General features: G+C 39.2%; 2 protein-coding genes and 1 non-coding gene across 3 annotated transcripts in view; 2 read left to right on the top strand and 1 right to left on the bottom strand.

Annotated features, from left to right (window-relative positions):
* The window catches only part of unc13d (unc-13 homolog D (C. elegans)), a 32,840-nt gene extending 31,024 nt beyond the window's left edge, over positions 1–1,816 (bottom strand). Inside the window, exon 1 of the mRNA XM_053512332.1 lies at positions 1,751–1,816. Within this exon, the coding sequence (XP_053368307.1) occupies positions 1,751–1,813 (63 nt within the window). The 5' untranslated portion in view covers positions 1,814–1,816. The remainder of the gene's footprint in view (positions 1–1,750) is intronic.
* Positions 1,817–3,288: 1,472 nt separating this feature from the next.
* Positions 3,289–3,359, top strand: trnag-ccc (transfer RNA glycine (anticodon CCC)). The gene has a single exon. It is a non-coding gene; the product is annotated as a tRNA-Gly (tRNA).
* Positions 3,360–5,655: 2,296 nt separating this feature from the next.
* Positions 5,656–18,142, top strand: fbxw10 (F-box and WD repeat domain containing 10). Its single transcript, XM_053510839.1, has 13 exons — positions 5,656–6,103; positions 8,481–8,660; positions 8,834–9,016; positions 10,818–10,945; positions 11,135–11,248; positions 11,345–11,454; positions 13,153–13,356; positions 14,222–14,343; positions 14,472–14,626; positions 15,018–15,160; positions 16,590–16,748; positions 16,870–17,102; positions 17,272–18,142. The coding sequence occupies exons 1-13, from the start codon at positions 5,656–5,658 to the stop codon at positions 17,994–17,996; spliced, it is 2,904 nt and encodes a 967-aa protein (XP_053366814.1). The 3' UTR covers positions 17,997–18,142.
* The last annotated feature ends 750 nt before the right edge of the window (positions 18,143–18,892 follow it).

Genomic DNA, 18,892 nt, shown 5'->3' with positions numbered 1-18,892 from the left:
GATTAATCTACACATTTTTAATTAAACTGTACAGTCGATGGCGGTCATATCGCTTTTTAAATTGTTGCTGACTAATGGGAAATTGTCAATGTAGAGGATTATTTTTTACAAAATATTACATTTTATACATTTTCCCCTCAACCTAAATCTTAACAATGCTGCCTAAACAGGGTGGCGTCATAAACATGCTAAGATCGGCATGTGAACTTAATGCACAATACACGTCATTAGCTAAAAACATGGACAAAATGAACTATAACTTTCATTATCCTGACTACTCATTAGCAACACCTGGTCTTAATCCCACACACACACACTAACACACACAGTATATAAGGACCCACTGCAAAGTACACCCTCTTTCTGATTTATGCCAATTTGTTTACCAGACCTTTTAATTAGCCATTATCTTTCTTGTGTTTTTTAATTGCTGGTATTTTATTAAAACCGATCAACCTGCTATTGTGTATGTCTGTCAGTTCGGTGGTTCAGTGGTGGTTCACATCTTTATTTTTACATCAGTGGTAGCCCAAACTATTATTTATGGAGTTCTTAAATATATGGCAGCCAGAGACCCTTTTAACTGTAACATAAACACTATGGACTACACATAATTACAGATTTATGAACATCCTTTAAATGAGGATAAAAACAGTTACAGACCATGGTCAAGCTTCAATCGAGCTGATTGATCGATCAATCAATCAATCAATCATATTCAATTATTTTATATAGTGGAGCCACCCATCAAATCTGATAACTCCCAGTTAAGCTAATATAAAGTGATGCTTTAAAGAAACCTATCACAGGAGGATTTATTTAAATGGGAACAAAATATTTTGTTTATTTATTAGAACTATATAGCTTTTCATTCCTAAGTGTTTCACTAACAAAACCCATTAGGCTTAATTTGATATTATTTATACATTGCTTTATTTTTGAGTTTTTAGGTTCGGATTTAATTAGTTCAGTTTCCGTCAACACTATGGATCGGTCAAATGCGCTATTAAGCATAATAACTCAATTTGGAATATAATAATATCCATATATTGAACCAAATAATTTTAAACTGTGATTCACAGATGCCAGTTTGAGAATTCAATAACAAGATTAGCCTTCTTTCTGCAGTGCCACGCCAGAGACGTGAACAACGAGCCTAAACATCACCTTGCTGATTTGGAGGAAAATCACATTAATTTCTCGTTAAAATTCATTTTAAGCTGCTTCTGAAACTTCTGAATCACCTATATAACAATTTAGATGAGTGCACTGTATCGCAAATTACTGTTATGTCACTCATTCTGAGAACCGTTATGATCTTTTTTTTTTTTTTTTTTTTACATGACCAACTTGCAGAACATGACCATGCAGATACACAAGCAGAGCTCTGGTGGTTGGCTGCACTTCCTTGTTCGCTATGATAAGGAAGCTTGGCAATAATATTTAGGATTTTCATTGTGCTTGGTTTCAGATGCATAAACGGTAGAATAGAATGATGGAAAATAAATAGATGGATATGTAGATGGAAATAAAGTGCAGAAGTTGGGACTGAACAGTCATTTAATCGTTCTGCCTGTTCCTTATAGAACACACTGTAACAAAAAAAAACATGCAAACCATAAAAACTAAAAATATAGGTGCATTTTCAGTATATGATGTATCTGATCATACTTAACCAGAGATCTGGAGTTGTCCTTATGATTTTATTATTTTGCTTATATGAAGAATAAAAAACCTGTTAAACACTTGCCTCTTGTGTTGGAACCAGCAGTCTGTCAGCAGTGGGACGAGAACCATCCTGAGCTGGGATCATGTTGGCCAAGAGTTTCTAGTCGTCTTCCTGTATTACTCTAAATCCTCCTGGAGTCCTCTCTCCTCCCTGCCCTCGCATCCAGGACAAACACAACAATCCAGCGTCACACAGTGGAACCTGCCTCACTGAAACATTCTCAAGTTCTGTCAGGCTGCCATACATGTTTGGTGAGAAAGTCTTGCGGAAGTCGACGTTTCCTGTTGAAGGTCGGCCCTGTGACTTCGAACGCCTTCACCGTGTGACTCTCAAAGCGTGTCATCGCTCTGCCTCGTCTGTCTCACCTCTCTTTCTCCATCTTCCTTCCTCCGTCACCACACACACACACACACACAGGCCTCTGCGAGTCTAAACCGAAACGAATCGCTCCTCACATCGCAGCCGCTGCTGAGTTACTGTATCTCTAAAGATAAAAGGACTTTGCAAATGAGTCGCGTCACATGTACAGTACATCAAACGCTCTGCGTGGCCTTGCGAAGGATAATCATACTGGATTCACGTGTCAATAAATCACACGTGTTTTTTTTTTTTTTTTGTTAGCAGGTACATTATTCACACGATCTAATGACGAATTACACATTACTACAAGGCTCTGCCCGTGTACAATACACACTATACTCACATTCTGACCACGGTTTAGTGGTTGCACTAGTTTTCACACAGGGGTTGGGTGTGTGTGCATCACAACTGGTTCTCCAGAACCTAATTTAGCATCCTGTGCACTGACATATTTAGCAATCGAAACTGCTTTATTTATTTTTACTGTAGCTACTGCACTGTAAAGGGGTATGAAATAAATATGATGTGGACATATAAAAGTTACGCTTTGTTTCAAAATGTGCACGCCTGGCAAACTGCACGAAGCTGGGTGTACAGTATTTTTAAAGGCTCGATTTATGCAATGTAATATGCAAATTGTACATTGATTCAAAGTTTCTTTCTTTCTTTTCAAATCTGTCAGCCACAAACACGTGACTAGCTACGCCTTTCAGTCATATATTATACAGAAGAAACATGTACCTTTATTGTGATGCTTTGCGCTCATGTACAGTATAAGAAAAATGTTTTCTGGGCTACAACGCCATCTCGTGGCCTGTTGAGGGAAGTGAATATTTTAATAAGAGACTCGTCCTGTAACTTATTGTAATAAAACTATATTATTATAAAAGCTTTTTTTTTTTTTTTTTTTAGCTATTTTTAGTTCATTAGCGAACTAGATTACATTTTAATCATGTTAACTTACCTTAAAGCTCTCTAATGGAAACGCTCAATATTATAAGTGTAGGTTCATATTAAAATGAGAAATGTCCTTTGTAAAGTGACTCAGGGCGCATTTGCTTCAAAGCAGGAAATCAGTGGCATTAGTGGGCAGCTTATTGGAAAACCAAACAAAAACATAAAAGAAAGGATAACAATAAACCGGTTGAACGCGCATTGAAGGGAAGCTGATAGGTAGGTTTGTGCGGCTTCCTTGTACAGCGCCGCTGGTGTAGTGGTATCATGCAAGATTCCCATTCTTGCGACCCGGGTTCGATTCCCGGGCGGCGCACATGCGTTTTTTTTTTTTCTCTTCCTAACAACCGTTATAAATAAAGAGTAGAAATACTGCCTAAGGTTTACTCTTATAGTCTCATTTGGAATATGACGGACAATAAAAGTACTAAATACTCAGCATATTAAAGTAATATATTATTCAATATAATACCCCTTCCATGTTTTAATTAATTAAGGGAATATGCACTATATTTTCTCTGAAATTTGCACATTTCCATCTCATCTTCTATACCGCTTTATCCTGTATTAAGTGTCGCGGGGACCTGGAGCCTATTCCAGGAGACTTAGGGCACAATGCAGGGTACACACCGGACAGGGTGCCAATCCATCGCAGGGCACAAACACATACTACTGACAATTTGGGAATGCCAATTAGCCTTACCTGCATATCTTTGGACTGTGGGAGGAAACCAGAGTACCCGGAGGAAACCCACCAAGCACAAGGAGAACATGCAAACTCATGCACACAGAGACAGGAATCAAGTTTTAAATCAATTTAAATACTGTGTTGCTTATGTTAAAAGGTAAAAAAGTGTCCACGAGTAAAAAAATTAGAAGCTACAAACCGTATGGCTGAAATTGTGGTAAAAAATAAATCTGTAAATGTCCAAAACTTTTAAGATTCAAATCTAAAAATATAAAATTTTTATGACAAAAAAATTTGAGCATACAATTTTTGACCAGATTGTTTCTTACACAGTTTATTATAAGGGCATGACATATTATTTGTCTCTCTCTCTCTTGCTCGTGCTCTCTCTTTTCATTTAAGGTTATTAGTTGAGTCTGGCACATTTTCTCATAAAATTATACCTTTTTTAAAACCTTTTTTTAAAATACTTATATGTACTTATTCATTTAATTTGTTAGTTGGTTTTTAAATTTTCTGTAAAAATGTATAATGTTGTAACAATATGTATGCATGATTATATATAGGCCTACTGCTCAAAAAATAAAGGTAACACTTTGTCCTAGTTTGACTTGAATGCCTCTCATATGTGTATGCATGGTTCAAGTCAAACCGGGACTAAGTGTTCCCTTTTTTCTTTAGCAGTATATATAATTCATTATTTTATATAGTAATAATAAATTATTTTGTCCCTTTATTTTGTCTCCTGTGTGGATCTTGTTGCATGGCAACAGTCCTAACTACCATTACATTCTTGTGTGTGGAGGCAGCTTGTGGGAAGACTTTTGTCTGGTTTTGCAGTTCTGCAGTAGCATTGAATAACACAGTAACCGACAGTAGACAGTAAACAGCAGTGTAACTAAAACACTGGGGACTTGGGGAATAGGATACATTAAAAATAAAATAAATCAAATATACATCAATAAAATATTTGTAGATGGCACAGTTCACTTTTGCATTTAAAGTCAAAAGTGTATAGAATGAAAAGGAAATATTTAATACACAGTCCATGAGCAGAACTAACTGGTGTTTTAGTTAAATAGTTCATGATCCAATGTATGATAGGTGGTCCTTATTATGCTGCCTTGAATGTCCAGGTGTGAGGGGGGGCTGGAACCCATCCCAGAAGACTTTGGGAACAAAATTGTGTAAAAGGTGATAATCCATAGCAGGGCATAAACACACTAGGCAGTTTTGGGAAAGCCTATTAACCTAATCTGCATGTCTTCAGACTTTGGGAGGAAACCGGAGTATCCGAAGGAAACCCACCCATCACGGAAAAAATCATGCACACATGCTTCAGGCACACAGACCTGAGGCAGGAATTTGTATGTGCCAAGCTTGTATGTGCGGACTGGATGATCTGCTGTGGCGACCCCTTTGAAAGACCAGCAACATTAATAATAATATATTTCTAATAACAAAAATTACAATAACAATAGTAAAAAAAAAGTAGATTCATGTGTAAAAATTGTAATTATACAATTAACTATCAACAGTTAACAGAACAGAAAATAAATAAATAAAAAGTTATTCACTACAGTATAGGCAAACTGAAAGAGTATGTAAATATATGAGACAACAGACAAATCAACAAATAAATAAAGAAATAAGTGACGAAGGTAAAAGGGTGTAGGTGGTGGGGGGAGGTGTGACGTCTTCTATGATGAGTGAAGACAAGAACAATGGTTTCGGTGATGACGTCACAGAGGAAAGGTCTGAAATGTGGCAAAGGTGGCACTACGTTAAAAGTTTCGTCCTTTCTTTTTTTTTAATGTTTAATGGAATTCGGACACCTTAGGGGGGGACGAGACACGCCTTCCAAGTGTCCAAGTTAGTGCAGACACAATGTCCATGTCTGGCGGCTTGTAATGTGTGTGTGGAGATGCAGGACGAGACGAGAAGACAGGGGCAGAGACTCGGGACAGATTACACGAATAAACTGCACAATTCAGCAGAATGGCTGATATCAGCCGGAGACAGCGCGAAGCGGAGGTTCCTGACCGGGGTGCTGGTGCGCTGTGAGAGTCTGGAGCTCCTGGAGAATGTGCGGAATGTGCTGCAGGTCACTTCGGGGAAAGACTTCACCTACACCAGGAGTCGCGCCAAAGTGGCCGCCGCGTCCGGCTCGGCTCAGGACGAGAAAGTGCTCGGGAAGGAAATGTTGAACACCTGGGAATGGTTTAAAAACAGCTCGAATGTGACGAAAACGCAGTATTTACTGGCTCTCTTGACCTACTGCGATGCGGATCTCCTGCACGTGCTGGGGAACCTGGTGCGCGTTCTGATAGCGCGCGAGAAAAGTGATTTAAACCTCCTCAGGCGCAGTACAGGTACAAAAAAAAGCCTAATTCCAGTATTAATCCTAATGTCATTAACAGCCGTTCATATTATAATATTGAACGCAGTAAAAACAACCCAACATGGGCTAATAAGACTTATTTACTTGTCGTCAGTAGTGATGGATCGGTTTGTCAAGGAGTCGGTTCTTTAAATGAATCTTTTAAGCGAATCGATTCACAGCTTTGATTAAAGATGCACTTGGTTTCTTCTGAAACACGATATTGGTGCTGAAGAGTGTCCTCACCTAAGTGAAAAAAAAGTAAATTTTCAGATAGGATCATATACCACTTAATGCTTCTTTATCTCCCGATCCATGCTTCGTTCTTTGTAAAAATGCAGATAAAATGAAAGACTTCAATTATCTTTCAATTATCTTAATTGTTATTCAGATGAAATTTGGCCAATTTAGGTTTAACATCCATTTAACTATCTAGGAATCTATCCATACCTCAATGGAGACCATTGTCACTATTTATTCCCATTCTGTATGACCGTGGTAGGACTTCTGGTCAACATTCATACTACGAGCAATTTGGAAATGCCAGTCATCCTAATCTGCATGAGGAGAACATGCAAACTCCAGGCACACAGACCCAATGCAGGAATCCAACCCAAGTGCAAGGCAACAGTGCTAACTACTGTACTACACCACTGTGCTGCCACATTTCCTATGACAAGATATAACTTTGAAAAAATGTATTTTAAAAAAAATGCTAAATTTGTAAGATATTGCAACATGAATTGGACATGGTTACAGATTACCATTACAGAGACTTAATTTTGCACAGAATGCTTTAATTTAAGCAACAGGTTTTTACATGTCACATGCTTCTAAAAGCTTACACCAATTTTATTATCAACACTCAGAGAAATATGAATAAGCGAGACAGTATAACACTGAAAAATTATCATTCTTGGGGCACATATAAAATCGTCTTTCAAAACTGGCTAAAGTTAGCAACTTGAAATTTTTAATGAAGCAGGATTGGTCTATGTTGTACTTAAAAAAAAAAAAAAAAAAAAAAAAATATATATATATATATATATATATATATATATAAAATCAGCACCAATACTGTGTTTTGGCTGTTTTCGTTTACATTTATACATTTGACCGATGTTCTTATACAGAGCAACTTACAAAAATGCTTTGAAGTTTCCGTCATTAGATCTATCCTTACACTGGGTTACTAGGCTACTAACTACAAGTACCATTAGTCAAACACTGTTGGAAGGGTGGGATTGGGAGGGATTTATTTAAGGTAAGGAATTAACCCGATTTATTTAAAGGACAGAGGTCTTTAGTCGGCGCTTAAAGATTGCAAGTGACTTATCTAAGCAAATAATTAAGAGCTTTTCATTGGATAATCCAAGTGAACTTTTATTGTGGTGACTTGTATTTTGGCCGGGAAATGTATTTTACCGCAAAGTTTCACCATAAATGTATAGTAATTTTAATGGCTGAATGTTTATACTATGATTAAAATAATTACTTAGTTAAAACAATATGTATCTCGAAAAACATTATTTTCATCATATGCATGTGTATTTGACATGTTTAGTTAAGTCTTTATTGTTCACATATGCATTACCGCATAGTGAAATTCCTTCTTCGCATATCCCAGCGTAACTGGGGTCAGAGCCCAGGGTCAGCCATAATACAGCGTCCCTTTAGCAGACAGGGTTAAGGGCCTCGCTCAAGGGCCCAACAGTGGTAACCTGGTGGAGCTGGAGATCCAACTGCCGATCTACCGATCAGTAACTTAGTGCCTTAGCCCTCTGAGCCACCACTGCCACAGAAGAAAATAAACACATTTGCATGAGAATAAATGTATTAATTTATTCATCTCCAGTAAACACTCTGTCCTGGTTAGGGTCTTAGTAGATCCAGTGCTAGTCTCAGGAACATTGAGCACAACGCAGTAATGCACCCTGGATGACAGGGCATCATGCACACACTTATTGACACCTAGGGGCACTTTAGAGTAATGCATTCACATACCAGTGTATTGTTTTAGGGAGGTGTGAGGTAAAACACAGACACAAGCCAAACATACGAAATTATGCACAAAAAGTAATCCAAGCTTAGAACGACTGAAGTGTGGACACTTGTGCTCTGAAGTAGGAAGACTGTGCCATGCTTCCGTGCAACCCAACACTAAATTAATACAAAAGAGTCATACAAAAGGTAAATACAGTAATCGTTTCATTACTTATAGTCCTGCCGAAATACCAGCATGCTGCATGATCCCAAGGATATTTTTTTAACCACTGCATATTTACTGCTACATCATAGTCCATTCAAGCATCCAGGATAAAAATGTGAGAAGAATTGAAAAAAACAAAGTTTACTCTTATGTTTTGCAGTTTTTCCAAACTCTGAGGAGAACAGCAGTTATGTATCTCAATCAAATTATTCCTTCAGCTCTGGCAAAGATCCCGAACAAGACCTACTTGTTCAAGCCAGCTCAATCTTTGAGAATGGCACTTTCCCTCATGAAACCCGAGATGCCACTGAATTAGACTTTCAGGACTATTCAAAACCCAGTAAGTCATTTTTTTCCCATTGAGAATACACTGGGCATTACTCAATGATAGAATAGAAATAAGATCTATATAGAGTATAACAAATATATGTTTGATCCATATAATATGAATATTTTCATAGGCAGTCAGAAATATTGCAAATATGCCAGCATTCATGTTTTTTTCCCCCACAGTCAAGAATTCCAGCTGGAATTATGTGGAGGAAGCAATGCTCAGGTGTCGGAGGTTGAAGAGCAGTGAGGCAGATGATCCTGCACTCATGGTTGTCCCCAGGTCTTCCAAATCCATGTCAGGAGTCAGCCAACACCGAGACTTTATTCGGGGTCTTCCGGTTGGGCTCGCCAAGAAGATTTTAGGTGAGAGAAGAGACATGCAGTAATAGTTTTTTTCTAAAGTCATAGTGCACTCATTATCTTATAACATGAATGCAGATTCCTGTAATGATATTTTCCTGCATTGCATTACTAATATGAACGGAAGAAATTTGTAGAAAACCACAGTTCCAGTCTTATCTAACAAGTTTTACTATTAAAGCATTGAGACAGTTGTTAAAGGTTTTAGCAGGGAGTGTAGATTGTTTTTTTTTACTTCAGCCACAATGCTTTTTAATTCCTCACTCTGATTGGTCAGATGACAGTTACTGCTAAATATTACTGCTTCTATAGTAACAGCCATTGTGGTGACTTGTATGAATGACCTTCTATATAATCTAATATTGATAATAAACAGATTTTCAATGTGACAAAGGATAAGTTACATTGATTGCAACACCATTGATATGGTGAGTTATACTGTAAGGAGATTTATGGAAGGAGTCTCCAGTATCAGTACTTCTGTCTTGGGGTTTACACTTTTGTGATTTTCAGGAATGGGAACAACTTAAATTAAGTGTGACTATAACTGTATAACAGCAGTACAGTATATATTTTCTTTTAATTGGCATGCTCTGTTATTGCAAAATAATCAACTTTGGGGTGGGACCATTAATTCTATTTCATGCATAACTGCTAAACACCTCCTGCAGCAGTACCAGTCAAAAGTCTGGACACACCATCTTTGTTTTGTGATTTATTTTCTACATCCGAGAACAATGCTGGAGATTTGAAAACAATTAAATAACACATATGGCATTAGTTAAGTAACAACAGTCATGAAGATCAGACCTTCTGAAACAGGTATTGCAAGTACAGTACATTTAAGAGATGTCCTTTAACCACTGTAACACATAAACCTGTCATTAAGTTTACTCTGCATGTGAACAACTGCTAAGGGTAACTAAACATTTACAAAGTACAATCTATTATCTCCCTCAACTCTTTCAATTAAGAGATCACCACAGGACACTGATTAGATATTAACTGGTACCTGTAGTGATATTGTCTAGTGCATAAGAGTTTACTGTAATATGAGTACCAGTGACATCAGCATCACTCTATTCTCTCAAATGCTATTTGATCTATACATTGAACCCTTCTTATATCTATTGTGCTCAGATGTTGCCAGGTTTAGCAGGATTAACAGGTTTCTCAAGTCATGGCCTTTGTGCTTGCGATCAGATCCTTTCAGCTGTGTGTGCTATTACTGTCACGGTTTTATTAACCAGTCACAGGCTTAAATAGCATTAAAGGCTGGACAGAAAAGCGTACTCTATGTGAACTTAGACTCTCAATCTCGCACTAGTAACAAGTAACAAGATTCCCAGTTTGTTCTGCACCTGCTCACAATGCGTGAAATTCTGTAGCGTCACCAAGGAAGAACAATTTTTGACAAAAGTAGAAGGATTAACTGTTGAATAGAATACAAGACTCATTATGGTAGTCAGATTTAGTCAAATGGATTGGTATGCTTTATGTTGTATATTCGTGTCAAAGGCGAATATGGCTCACTTTGTCCGACTTAAGAACAAATTGGACTAACAAACATGCTCTTAGAATGGAACTCTTTTGTAAGTCAGGGACTACCTGTATGTCCTAATCAAAAGGACATTTATAATTCCGCTAATATAATTCAGATCAGACACTATAAACATTAAAAAAAAGCCTCAGGTCCAATTGTGGTCATATTTTTGGGCTGACAGCGGGACAAATATGCAGTGGTGTTATGTATTATGGAAAATGTCCTTCCACCAAAGTGAGAAGTGTGTGATGTTTGTCTCAGGCCTGTTGGATAAGACCACGCTACAAAGCTGTAGACATGTCTCTCAACACTGGCAGTACCTAACCGAGGAGATCGTAGCAGAGCACAGAGTGAAAAAGATGGTGGAGGACCAAGCCGTGATTTTGCAGGTGATAAATTTGATGCTCAGACAGAAAGCGAATGGATTTCATAGTTGAATATTTAATTAGATTATCTATAGCATGATCTATACATGATATATTTTTGCTTGCCTATCTATTATACTAATAGCACATCCTATGTATATCTGTGTGTTTATTATCTATCTTAGAGCACTGATGTGATGCGTTCTTTCATAGGGAACGCCTTTTGTAGTCAACCCTGTCTATGCGAGGATCCGTGAGGTCCTGGTGCCCATCAGAAAAGAGGAGATGCACATCCAGCATAAGAAGAGTTCGCAAAAAAATAAGAAGGTCTCTAATATTTTGGGAGTTAGAATTTATTTAAGTAGCTGTATCAGATACGATATTCATCTGTGTGTGTGCGTGCATGTGTGTGTATTCCTACAGGATCTCGGGGGCTTTGAGATGGTCTATGCAAAGATTAAAACCAAGGTCGTGGAGATGGAGGAGAGGAATGTGTACTGTGGAGTCTACAATGTTTTAATCATGTTGGACAGGTACAGTGGAGAAGAGAGGATTTAATTTTGTACTGTACAGTTGATTAGTTCATTAAGGACAAGGGTTTACCAATAATGCACACGACTGTAATCATATGAAAAAAAAAAAACTCTAATTTTAGTCTTTAATATGGATTGCTCAAGGACTAGGCATTATACAACAATAGACATTAGCTGAAGTGAATACATTTATATAGTAAAATTATTTTTTTCATTTAATCACTAAACAAGTACATAATTAAAATTTCCATTACTGTACTATATACTAACCCTAACCCTTGCAGTCCATAATAATTCCAAAGTGATATTTATAATAAAACTAAGTCAAATATTTATGCGTTTTGAAGTACTACAGACTTAAAAAATGAAAAATGATAGGAAGAGATATAACAAACAAAACATCGCGGGGATTCTGTAACAACAGGCGACCGGTTAATTAGAAGTATCACAAAACAGTGATGCTACGCTTTCATGCCAATGACCACATCACAGCCGTGCTGATATCCAGCACTACAGCATGACCTCAAAACCAGTGTGATTAATTTTATACAACAGTTCCATAAACACCTTTTATTATCAACATGGTTTCTTTGTTTATTTAACCAGGAATTTTGCTTTATACTAATCCGGATATTTTCACTCCGTCAGAGACAACTGTTCTAACAATTGTTAATTACTGCTTTCGGCAACAGCATGGGGGAAAGTAGGTCAGTACAGTCCACAGCAGTCCTGAGAGTCATCTTACACAACTGTCTGCTTAGCAACTGCTTCTAAGTCATTTTGGATGGCCTCGTTCTTGAATTGAGTCGTCCATGTCGTTCTGTTCATGGCCACCCGGAGCTACAAAGTTAACTAGCTTGCAACACAAGACTGAATCTCAAACCCCTCTCTAACCGCTGATCTAGGGCACTACTTGGTGTGTGAAACAAGGGTTATACAGTCTACAAAGTGCACTAGCATTCCATTTAACACTATTTGGGATTCAACTCTGGCACTCTGATATTCTAAACCAGAATAAGTGGAAAATTAAAGAGAAACTTGTGAGATTTACAGGACTGTCCACCACCTTCATGGTAAGAACCGGTAAGAATTTAAAACTACTTTCACCTGTTAATTACGCTAACTGTCAGTCGCCAGCTCCTCCATTTGCTGTTAATTATTTCTGCCAGTTGCAGAATGATATGTGTTGATGGAGCAAAATAATTAATTGAATAAAACAAACAAATCATAATCTGTTAATAATGAATTGTGTTTGTAGAACTGTTGTTTAAAAGAAATATCACACTTGAGGGCGTGCTGTTGTGCTGGATATCAGCACAGCTGTGGAACCTTCCCCACTTTCCCCAACTTAATTAATTATACCACAGCAATTTAACAATAATAGGAATAATTTTACTTATTTAAGAATAAATGTAATCAATTAAGAATGAACATAGTCAGTTTATTCATTTATAGATATAAGGGATGTCCTTAAAACCAGCTAGTCTCTGTTAACATTCACGTTATAGCAGCAATAAATGGTAATTTCCCTACCCACCCTTTTTTGGTCATCATTTGGGTATAATTGTATCAATTCTATCTGATAGAATTAATATAAGCCTTGAAAAGCACTGTGGTTAAGTTTCTGCGTTTTCAATACTAAGCAAATGATCATCTGTTAATTGTAATGATAACCAACCTGCTTGTCCTTCACCACAGAGAAGACCCCAGTAGAGTGATCCATTATAATGGAGGCAGGATGGTGGCGCTGGGCTCTAAGGACCGATCTGTGCGTCTGCTGGACACGACGCTCATGAAGCAGGTTCCCCCAGTGATGCATGGCCATGCGGGTAGCGTGCGAGCAGTGCTGGTGTGTGAGGAGAGAGAACTGGTGATCAGCGCCAGCTACGATCTCAGCATCCGGTAAGGTTAATTACACTGACACTGAGGAGCCATTTCACAGTCTGGCAGTATCTTTAAACAGATAGCTATGATTTTGTTATTGTAGGTATGGAAGTTGACATAATGCTTGTTATTTATAACAAAAGAAAGGGGGACCATTAAACATGGCTAGTGTGTGTTAATATAAGCAATGGTGATTTTATTGGCTGACATTACCTCCATTGCTTCTTAACACATCAAGTGCAGCTCCACATGTGAACACCAGGCGCAGGGACTTTATATCGTTTATACCGCTTTATTCTGTGTCACGGGAGGCCTGGAGCTTATACCTGGATACTGAGGGCTCGAGGCAGGGTACACGCTGGACGTGGCAATCCATTGCAATGCACACACATATACACACACACATGCTCATGGGCAATTTGGGGATGCCAATGAATGTATGTCTTTGGACTGTTGGAGGAAACCTGGAGTACCCAGAGGAATCCCACCAAGCATGAGGAGAACATGCAAACTCCATGCACACTGACCGGAGGCAGGAATCGAACCCAGACCCTGGAAATGCAGGGCGACAGTGCTATTTCTATTTCTTTTACAAGCTAGCGCAGGTCTCAGATCTCCTTCAAAGTGTGTTGATGCTCTAGCTGAAATAACCCGCAGAGAGCTTCTAAGTTTAAAACCTGGTCAGTACAATAAAAAAAAAGTAGAAGAACAGAGAAATGCTTTGTACACGCTTGCTGGAGACCCATCTAAATTTCTAAAAATTAAATTTTGCATAATAGGCCGCCTTTATTTTGGTTGTTTATTGATAACCCATGGCCAGAACATAAAGCCTGACTGTTTTCTTGTAATACACCCAAACTAAAGCAAACATTTTATTTGGAAGATGCTGGAACCTGAAAACAGGGGCATGTGTGATGCTGTTCTCTGGACACATGGGCACCATCACCTGCCTGGACCTGCACAGAAACCACCTGGTGTCCGGAGCCAGAGACTGCAAAGTCAAAGGTAAAAGTATAAAGTCGGCAATTAACAAGTCACCTTCTTATCAGTTCCCATAATGTTCTATTCTCACACATTGCTTGAGCTTTGATGCACATGGGGAAATGTAAACGTTTATAACGTTGTGGTGTCAGTGTGGAGCCTGCAGACGGGTCAGTGCTATGACAGGATGAAGTTTCGTCATCGGAAGCCTATAGTGTGTGTGAAGACGGACTCGTCTCTGGTGCTCAGCGGCTGTGAGGGAGGATTGATCAAGATGTGGGACATCCAGACAGCGACTCTTTTGAAGGTACACTGCCAGGATGAGAGGAAATTCACTCATTAACTACATGGAAGAAATAACGAAAAGTCATACTGTTTAGGTACTAAAATGTAAAGCATTTAAATGTTTGTTTGTCATGTGACAAAATTGTACCAAACTTTCTGTTCTTTTGGCCAGGATCATTTGACCAGACCTGAACTCAAGTCATTCATTCCTTCATTTATTAGCTTATTAACTGATTTAAAACCTAAGTATTCCCTAAGATGACACTCAGCATCTCCGTTTACTATTATATCCATATATATTTATTTAGATCAGTCACATCTTAAACATGCATCATGCATATCACATGTTTCACCAGACAGATCTAAATACACCGTATTTACATCTGTAAATTGTGTGTTTTTTATGTTTATAGGTCACGCAGGGTCACCAGGGCGCTGTAAAGTGTCTGTTCTTTGACCAGTATCACATCTTGTCTGGAGGACCGGACGCTCAGGTGATGGCCTGGAGTACAGACCCTGAATTAAAAAAATGTCTCATGACCTTCCAACATCCACGGTGAGTCAAACAAGTATAAAATATATAACAGATCAGAATTTTTTAATTTGCCACATAGACATACTCTGTGATAAGGTAATAATTAAAGCTGGGGTAATGCGATATGGTCCACTAGGTAACCTTGAGATGAGATCATGGAAAAATCAATTCAGTTATGAATCGGGATTCTTTTGTGTGACGATTCACAATGACCCCAAATCGATTAAAAAAATATATTTTTTCCTTTATAATGGACCATGCATCAGTCGATCAGACAGTGAGAGCTGGCTGGGTTACAGCTCGATCGGCCATGGGCGATCAGCCTCGAATACAAATGCTTCTGTGCTGAGTGCAAGAGCTTCCAAGTGGTGCAACAGAATTGCATTTTTATTGGTGTTACATTACCAAAGGTAGCACCAGTCTCAAAACACCATGGACGTAAATTAGTCTTGAAACTTGCATGCCTTAGAAGTCTCGCCTTTTTTCCTTTAGAAACCATGCAGAGGCGCCCTTATGCTCACAGCTACTGAACACATACTCATTGTCAAGTTGAGTTTTGAGTCTTTGGAGGCGTTTGAGGCAGTAAAACATCGCAGTTCCTTTATAACCCTGCAGGTGGTGCACTCTAAACTATTTCCACATTGGCATCCCGTGTAGTAGGAGAGAATTATTTGCTTAGTTTGTTTCTAAGTACATGTTTTTGTTTACTTTAATTTTAAATTAAATGTTAAATTTGGCATATACTGTAGCGATAATATCATATCGCATGGTCACTGGTGATTCCCATCCCAAATAAATAGCATGTCTCCAATTGCTTTATAATAATACTACAGGTTGTGTTTAATACTGATGAACATCCACACAGACGGTTTGTACAAGTTTGCAGTATCACCTATTATAAAAGTTACAGTCTTTCCTTTTCCAGCTCATCTTTTTCATCATCAGTTAATAAGGTGAATAAGATTTCATGTTACTGAGAAGTTTTAAAGCGTGAACTCCACCATTATAAAGGCTCTCTCATGTAAAACAAAAATTAATTTACAGCTTTACCTGAGGGCGGCAAGGTGGCGTAGTGTTTAGCACTGTTGCTTTGCACCTTCTGGATCTGGGTTTGATTCCCGATTCGTTTCTGTGTGCATGTTCACCCCGTGCTTGGTGGGTTTCCTCCGGGTACTCTGGTTTCCTCCCGCAGTCCAAAAGCCCTGCAGAATAGGCATCCCCAAATTGCCCGTAGTGTGTAAATGAGTGTGTATGTGTGTGTGCCCTGCGATGTATTGGCGCCCCGTCCAGGGCGTTGCCCGCCTTGTGCCCTAAGCATCCTGGGATAGATTTCAGACCTAAGGTGAGGTCTACCTGTGACAAAGTGCCGCCAGTTAAGACTCCTTCAACAATTACACATTTAAATTTAAATCTGGAATAACTGTTTCTACAATGTCTTGTGATAATGTAGGGAAGTGGTAACGTTGTCTTCCCTCTTCCTGCGGGTCATCACCGGCTGTGTGGACGGAAAGATCCGGATCTTTAACTTGCTCAGTGGGGATTGTCTCAGACTCATCAAAATTAGCACCGATGAACGTCCTATACGGTCTTTATACACACATCATAATATGTGAGTTTGACCAAAAATCACACACACACACACGAATCCAAAGTATACATATGCAGTAAATATATACACATTAAAAACATCTGCTTTTTTTTTTTGCTCTCCCGTTCTCTCTCTTTCTCAGTATGGTGGTGAACACCAGCAGCCGTGTTTTGTTTCTTCAGTTTGCTGAGCAGCAGTGGGATTACAGTGCACTGTCAGAGCAGAAGTGCATCCCTGATCACACACTTCCTCGTCCCAAGGAGTCGGCTTCAGCAAGCTCATCCAAATCAAAAAAGAACGAGAGGCGATCGAAGACTCAATTTCTCTCCCAGCGGCTGAGGAGCCTCTCAGCTCCCAGCATGCAACAATCACATGGTCTGTACTGTTCGTCAGTTTTGGCAGGTTACTGCATTTTTCTGTGTCCTGATATTATTTTCAACACTTTGTCGAATCAGTTACATTTGACGAATTGATTTCAGTACAATGGAGTAAACAGAACATCAAAACGTCTAAGTTGCATTATTTTATTATTTTTTTAATTCAGATAAGCGATACATGACCCAGAGGTATGTGATGTCCCTGAGTGAGAGAGCTGTGCAAGGGCACGTGAGGAAGAGAGGCCCCCATCACCCGATCACAACCTCCCAGGTCCTGCTAAGGGTCCGTCCTAGCTGTCAGGGCGAGTGCAAAGACCCGGCCACCTCCAACATGGAGCTGAACGCTGCGGTTCGAGACGCCTGGGGTCCTCCTCCGAACAGAGAGCCAGCTCCTCCTCCAGCTTCGAAAGCGTCCAAACGTCCACATTCAGCCCGTAAACCGTCCTCATTTCAAGGCATGCTTAAGATATACACGCCTCTAAAACCCCACACGCTTCAGCATTCCCCACATTCCAGCGTCCCAACTTTGACTTTTCCTAAGTCCAGAAGGACTAAAACAGCATGCAAAGTCAACAAATTGACCACAGCCAACATCAACACTGCAGCCCAGGAAGATACCCAGAGTCCGGGAAATACTTTACCGAGAAGTGAGTTGAAGCGTGAGGGCCACCATGTTGAATTTGAGCTACGAGCAAAATCCAGGCCATCCCAGAGTCCACTGGATCCATTCCGAGAGAGCGGAGGCTTTCAGCTCAGGACAGACACACAGATGGAGGAATACAAGCAGGCACAAACTCAAGCTAACTCTTACACATTCTCAGAGACTTGCAGACCGTGCCGGACATTCTGGAAACCAAAAGTTGCGCCAGTTAAAGCTCAGGAGCCACCATGAACTCTGCGCTTGGTGCTTTTGTATTAAAATTGTCTCACTGTCTAGTGTTTCCTGTTCGTCTTCATGGTGTTCTTGATTAACTCATTGATTAAGAGTACAGTTAGTCTGGCTTATCTTGCATGTCTTTGTGTTATTATGTTTCGTGTATCGATATTATGTTTTCGCTCTGTTGTTTTTTTGGATCATGTTGATTTCCATTTTGGTTTATGTTTTTCCTGCATTTCCACCATCTCTGAAAATGCCTTTTTATTGATGACATTTCCTGGCAAATCAGGCAAGCTGTTCGCTGCAGGAACATTATTTCATGTAACTGTGTGCTGTACTTACTGCATGTGCTTGAAATGATAATAAACCTGACTTTTTCTTTTGCCTTTCAACTGTAATTACTACAGTAATAAAGCATTTATTTAAGTTAATCGTAGGGCGCTGTTAGCACTGTCGCCTTGCACCTCCAGGTTCCGGGTTCGATTTCCGCCTGGGGTCTGTGTGCATGGAGTTTGCATGTTCTCCCCGCGCTTAGTGTCCGAGACAAGCGGATTAGGGTAATTGGTGTTCCAAAACTGCCTGTAGTATGTGAGTGTATGTGTACAGTATGTGTGTGTGTCCTGTGATGGATTAGCACCCTGTCCATCCAGGTCTACCCCGCCTTGTGTCCTACGTCTCCTGGGATAGGCTCCAAGCCCCCTGCAGCTCTATATACAGTACATGAGTGTTGTTTTTGATTAAACCATATAATGTAGTGATAATTTGAAAAATCCTATGTGGAAATGATACACTAGAGGGCAGCACAGACATATGCATTCAGGCATTTGGCAGATGCATTTATCCAGAGGTACTTACAAATGTCCTAATCAGTGGGGTTGGAACCTGAAGTGTAACCTCACTGTTGCATTAAA

This window comes from Clarias gariepinus, chromosome 14 (genome assembly GCF_024256425.1).
Source record: "Clarias gariepinus isolate MV-2021 ecotype Netherlands chromosome 14, CGAR_prim_01v2, whole genome shotgun sequence".
Lineage (NCBI taxonomy): Eukaryota > Metazoa > Chordata > Actinopteri > Siluriformes > Clariidae > Clarias > Clarias gariepinus.
Note: the sequence above shows the minus strand (reverse complement) of the source record. Positions and strands in the feature narration are given on the sequence as shown.

What these genes read in the sequence shown, in the direction of transcription:
- fbxw10 (XM_053510839.1), top strand. Translation starts at nt 5,656, where the DNA reads ATGCAGGACGAGACGAGAAGACAGGGGCAGAGACTCGGGACAGATTAC. An exon ending in TTATACACACATCATAATAT is followed by an intron (nt 16,749 to 16,869) that starts GTGAGTTTGACC and finishes TCTCTTTCTCAG; the next exon opens with TATGGTGGTGAACACCAGCA. An exon ending in CAGCATGCAACAATCACATG is followed by an intron (nt 17,103 to 17,271) that starts GTCTGTACTGTT and finishes TTTTTAATTCAG; the next exon opens with ATAAGCGATACATGACCCAG.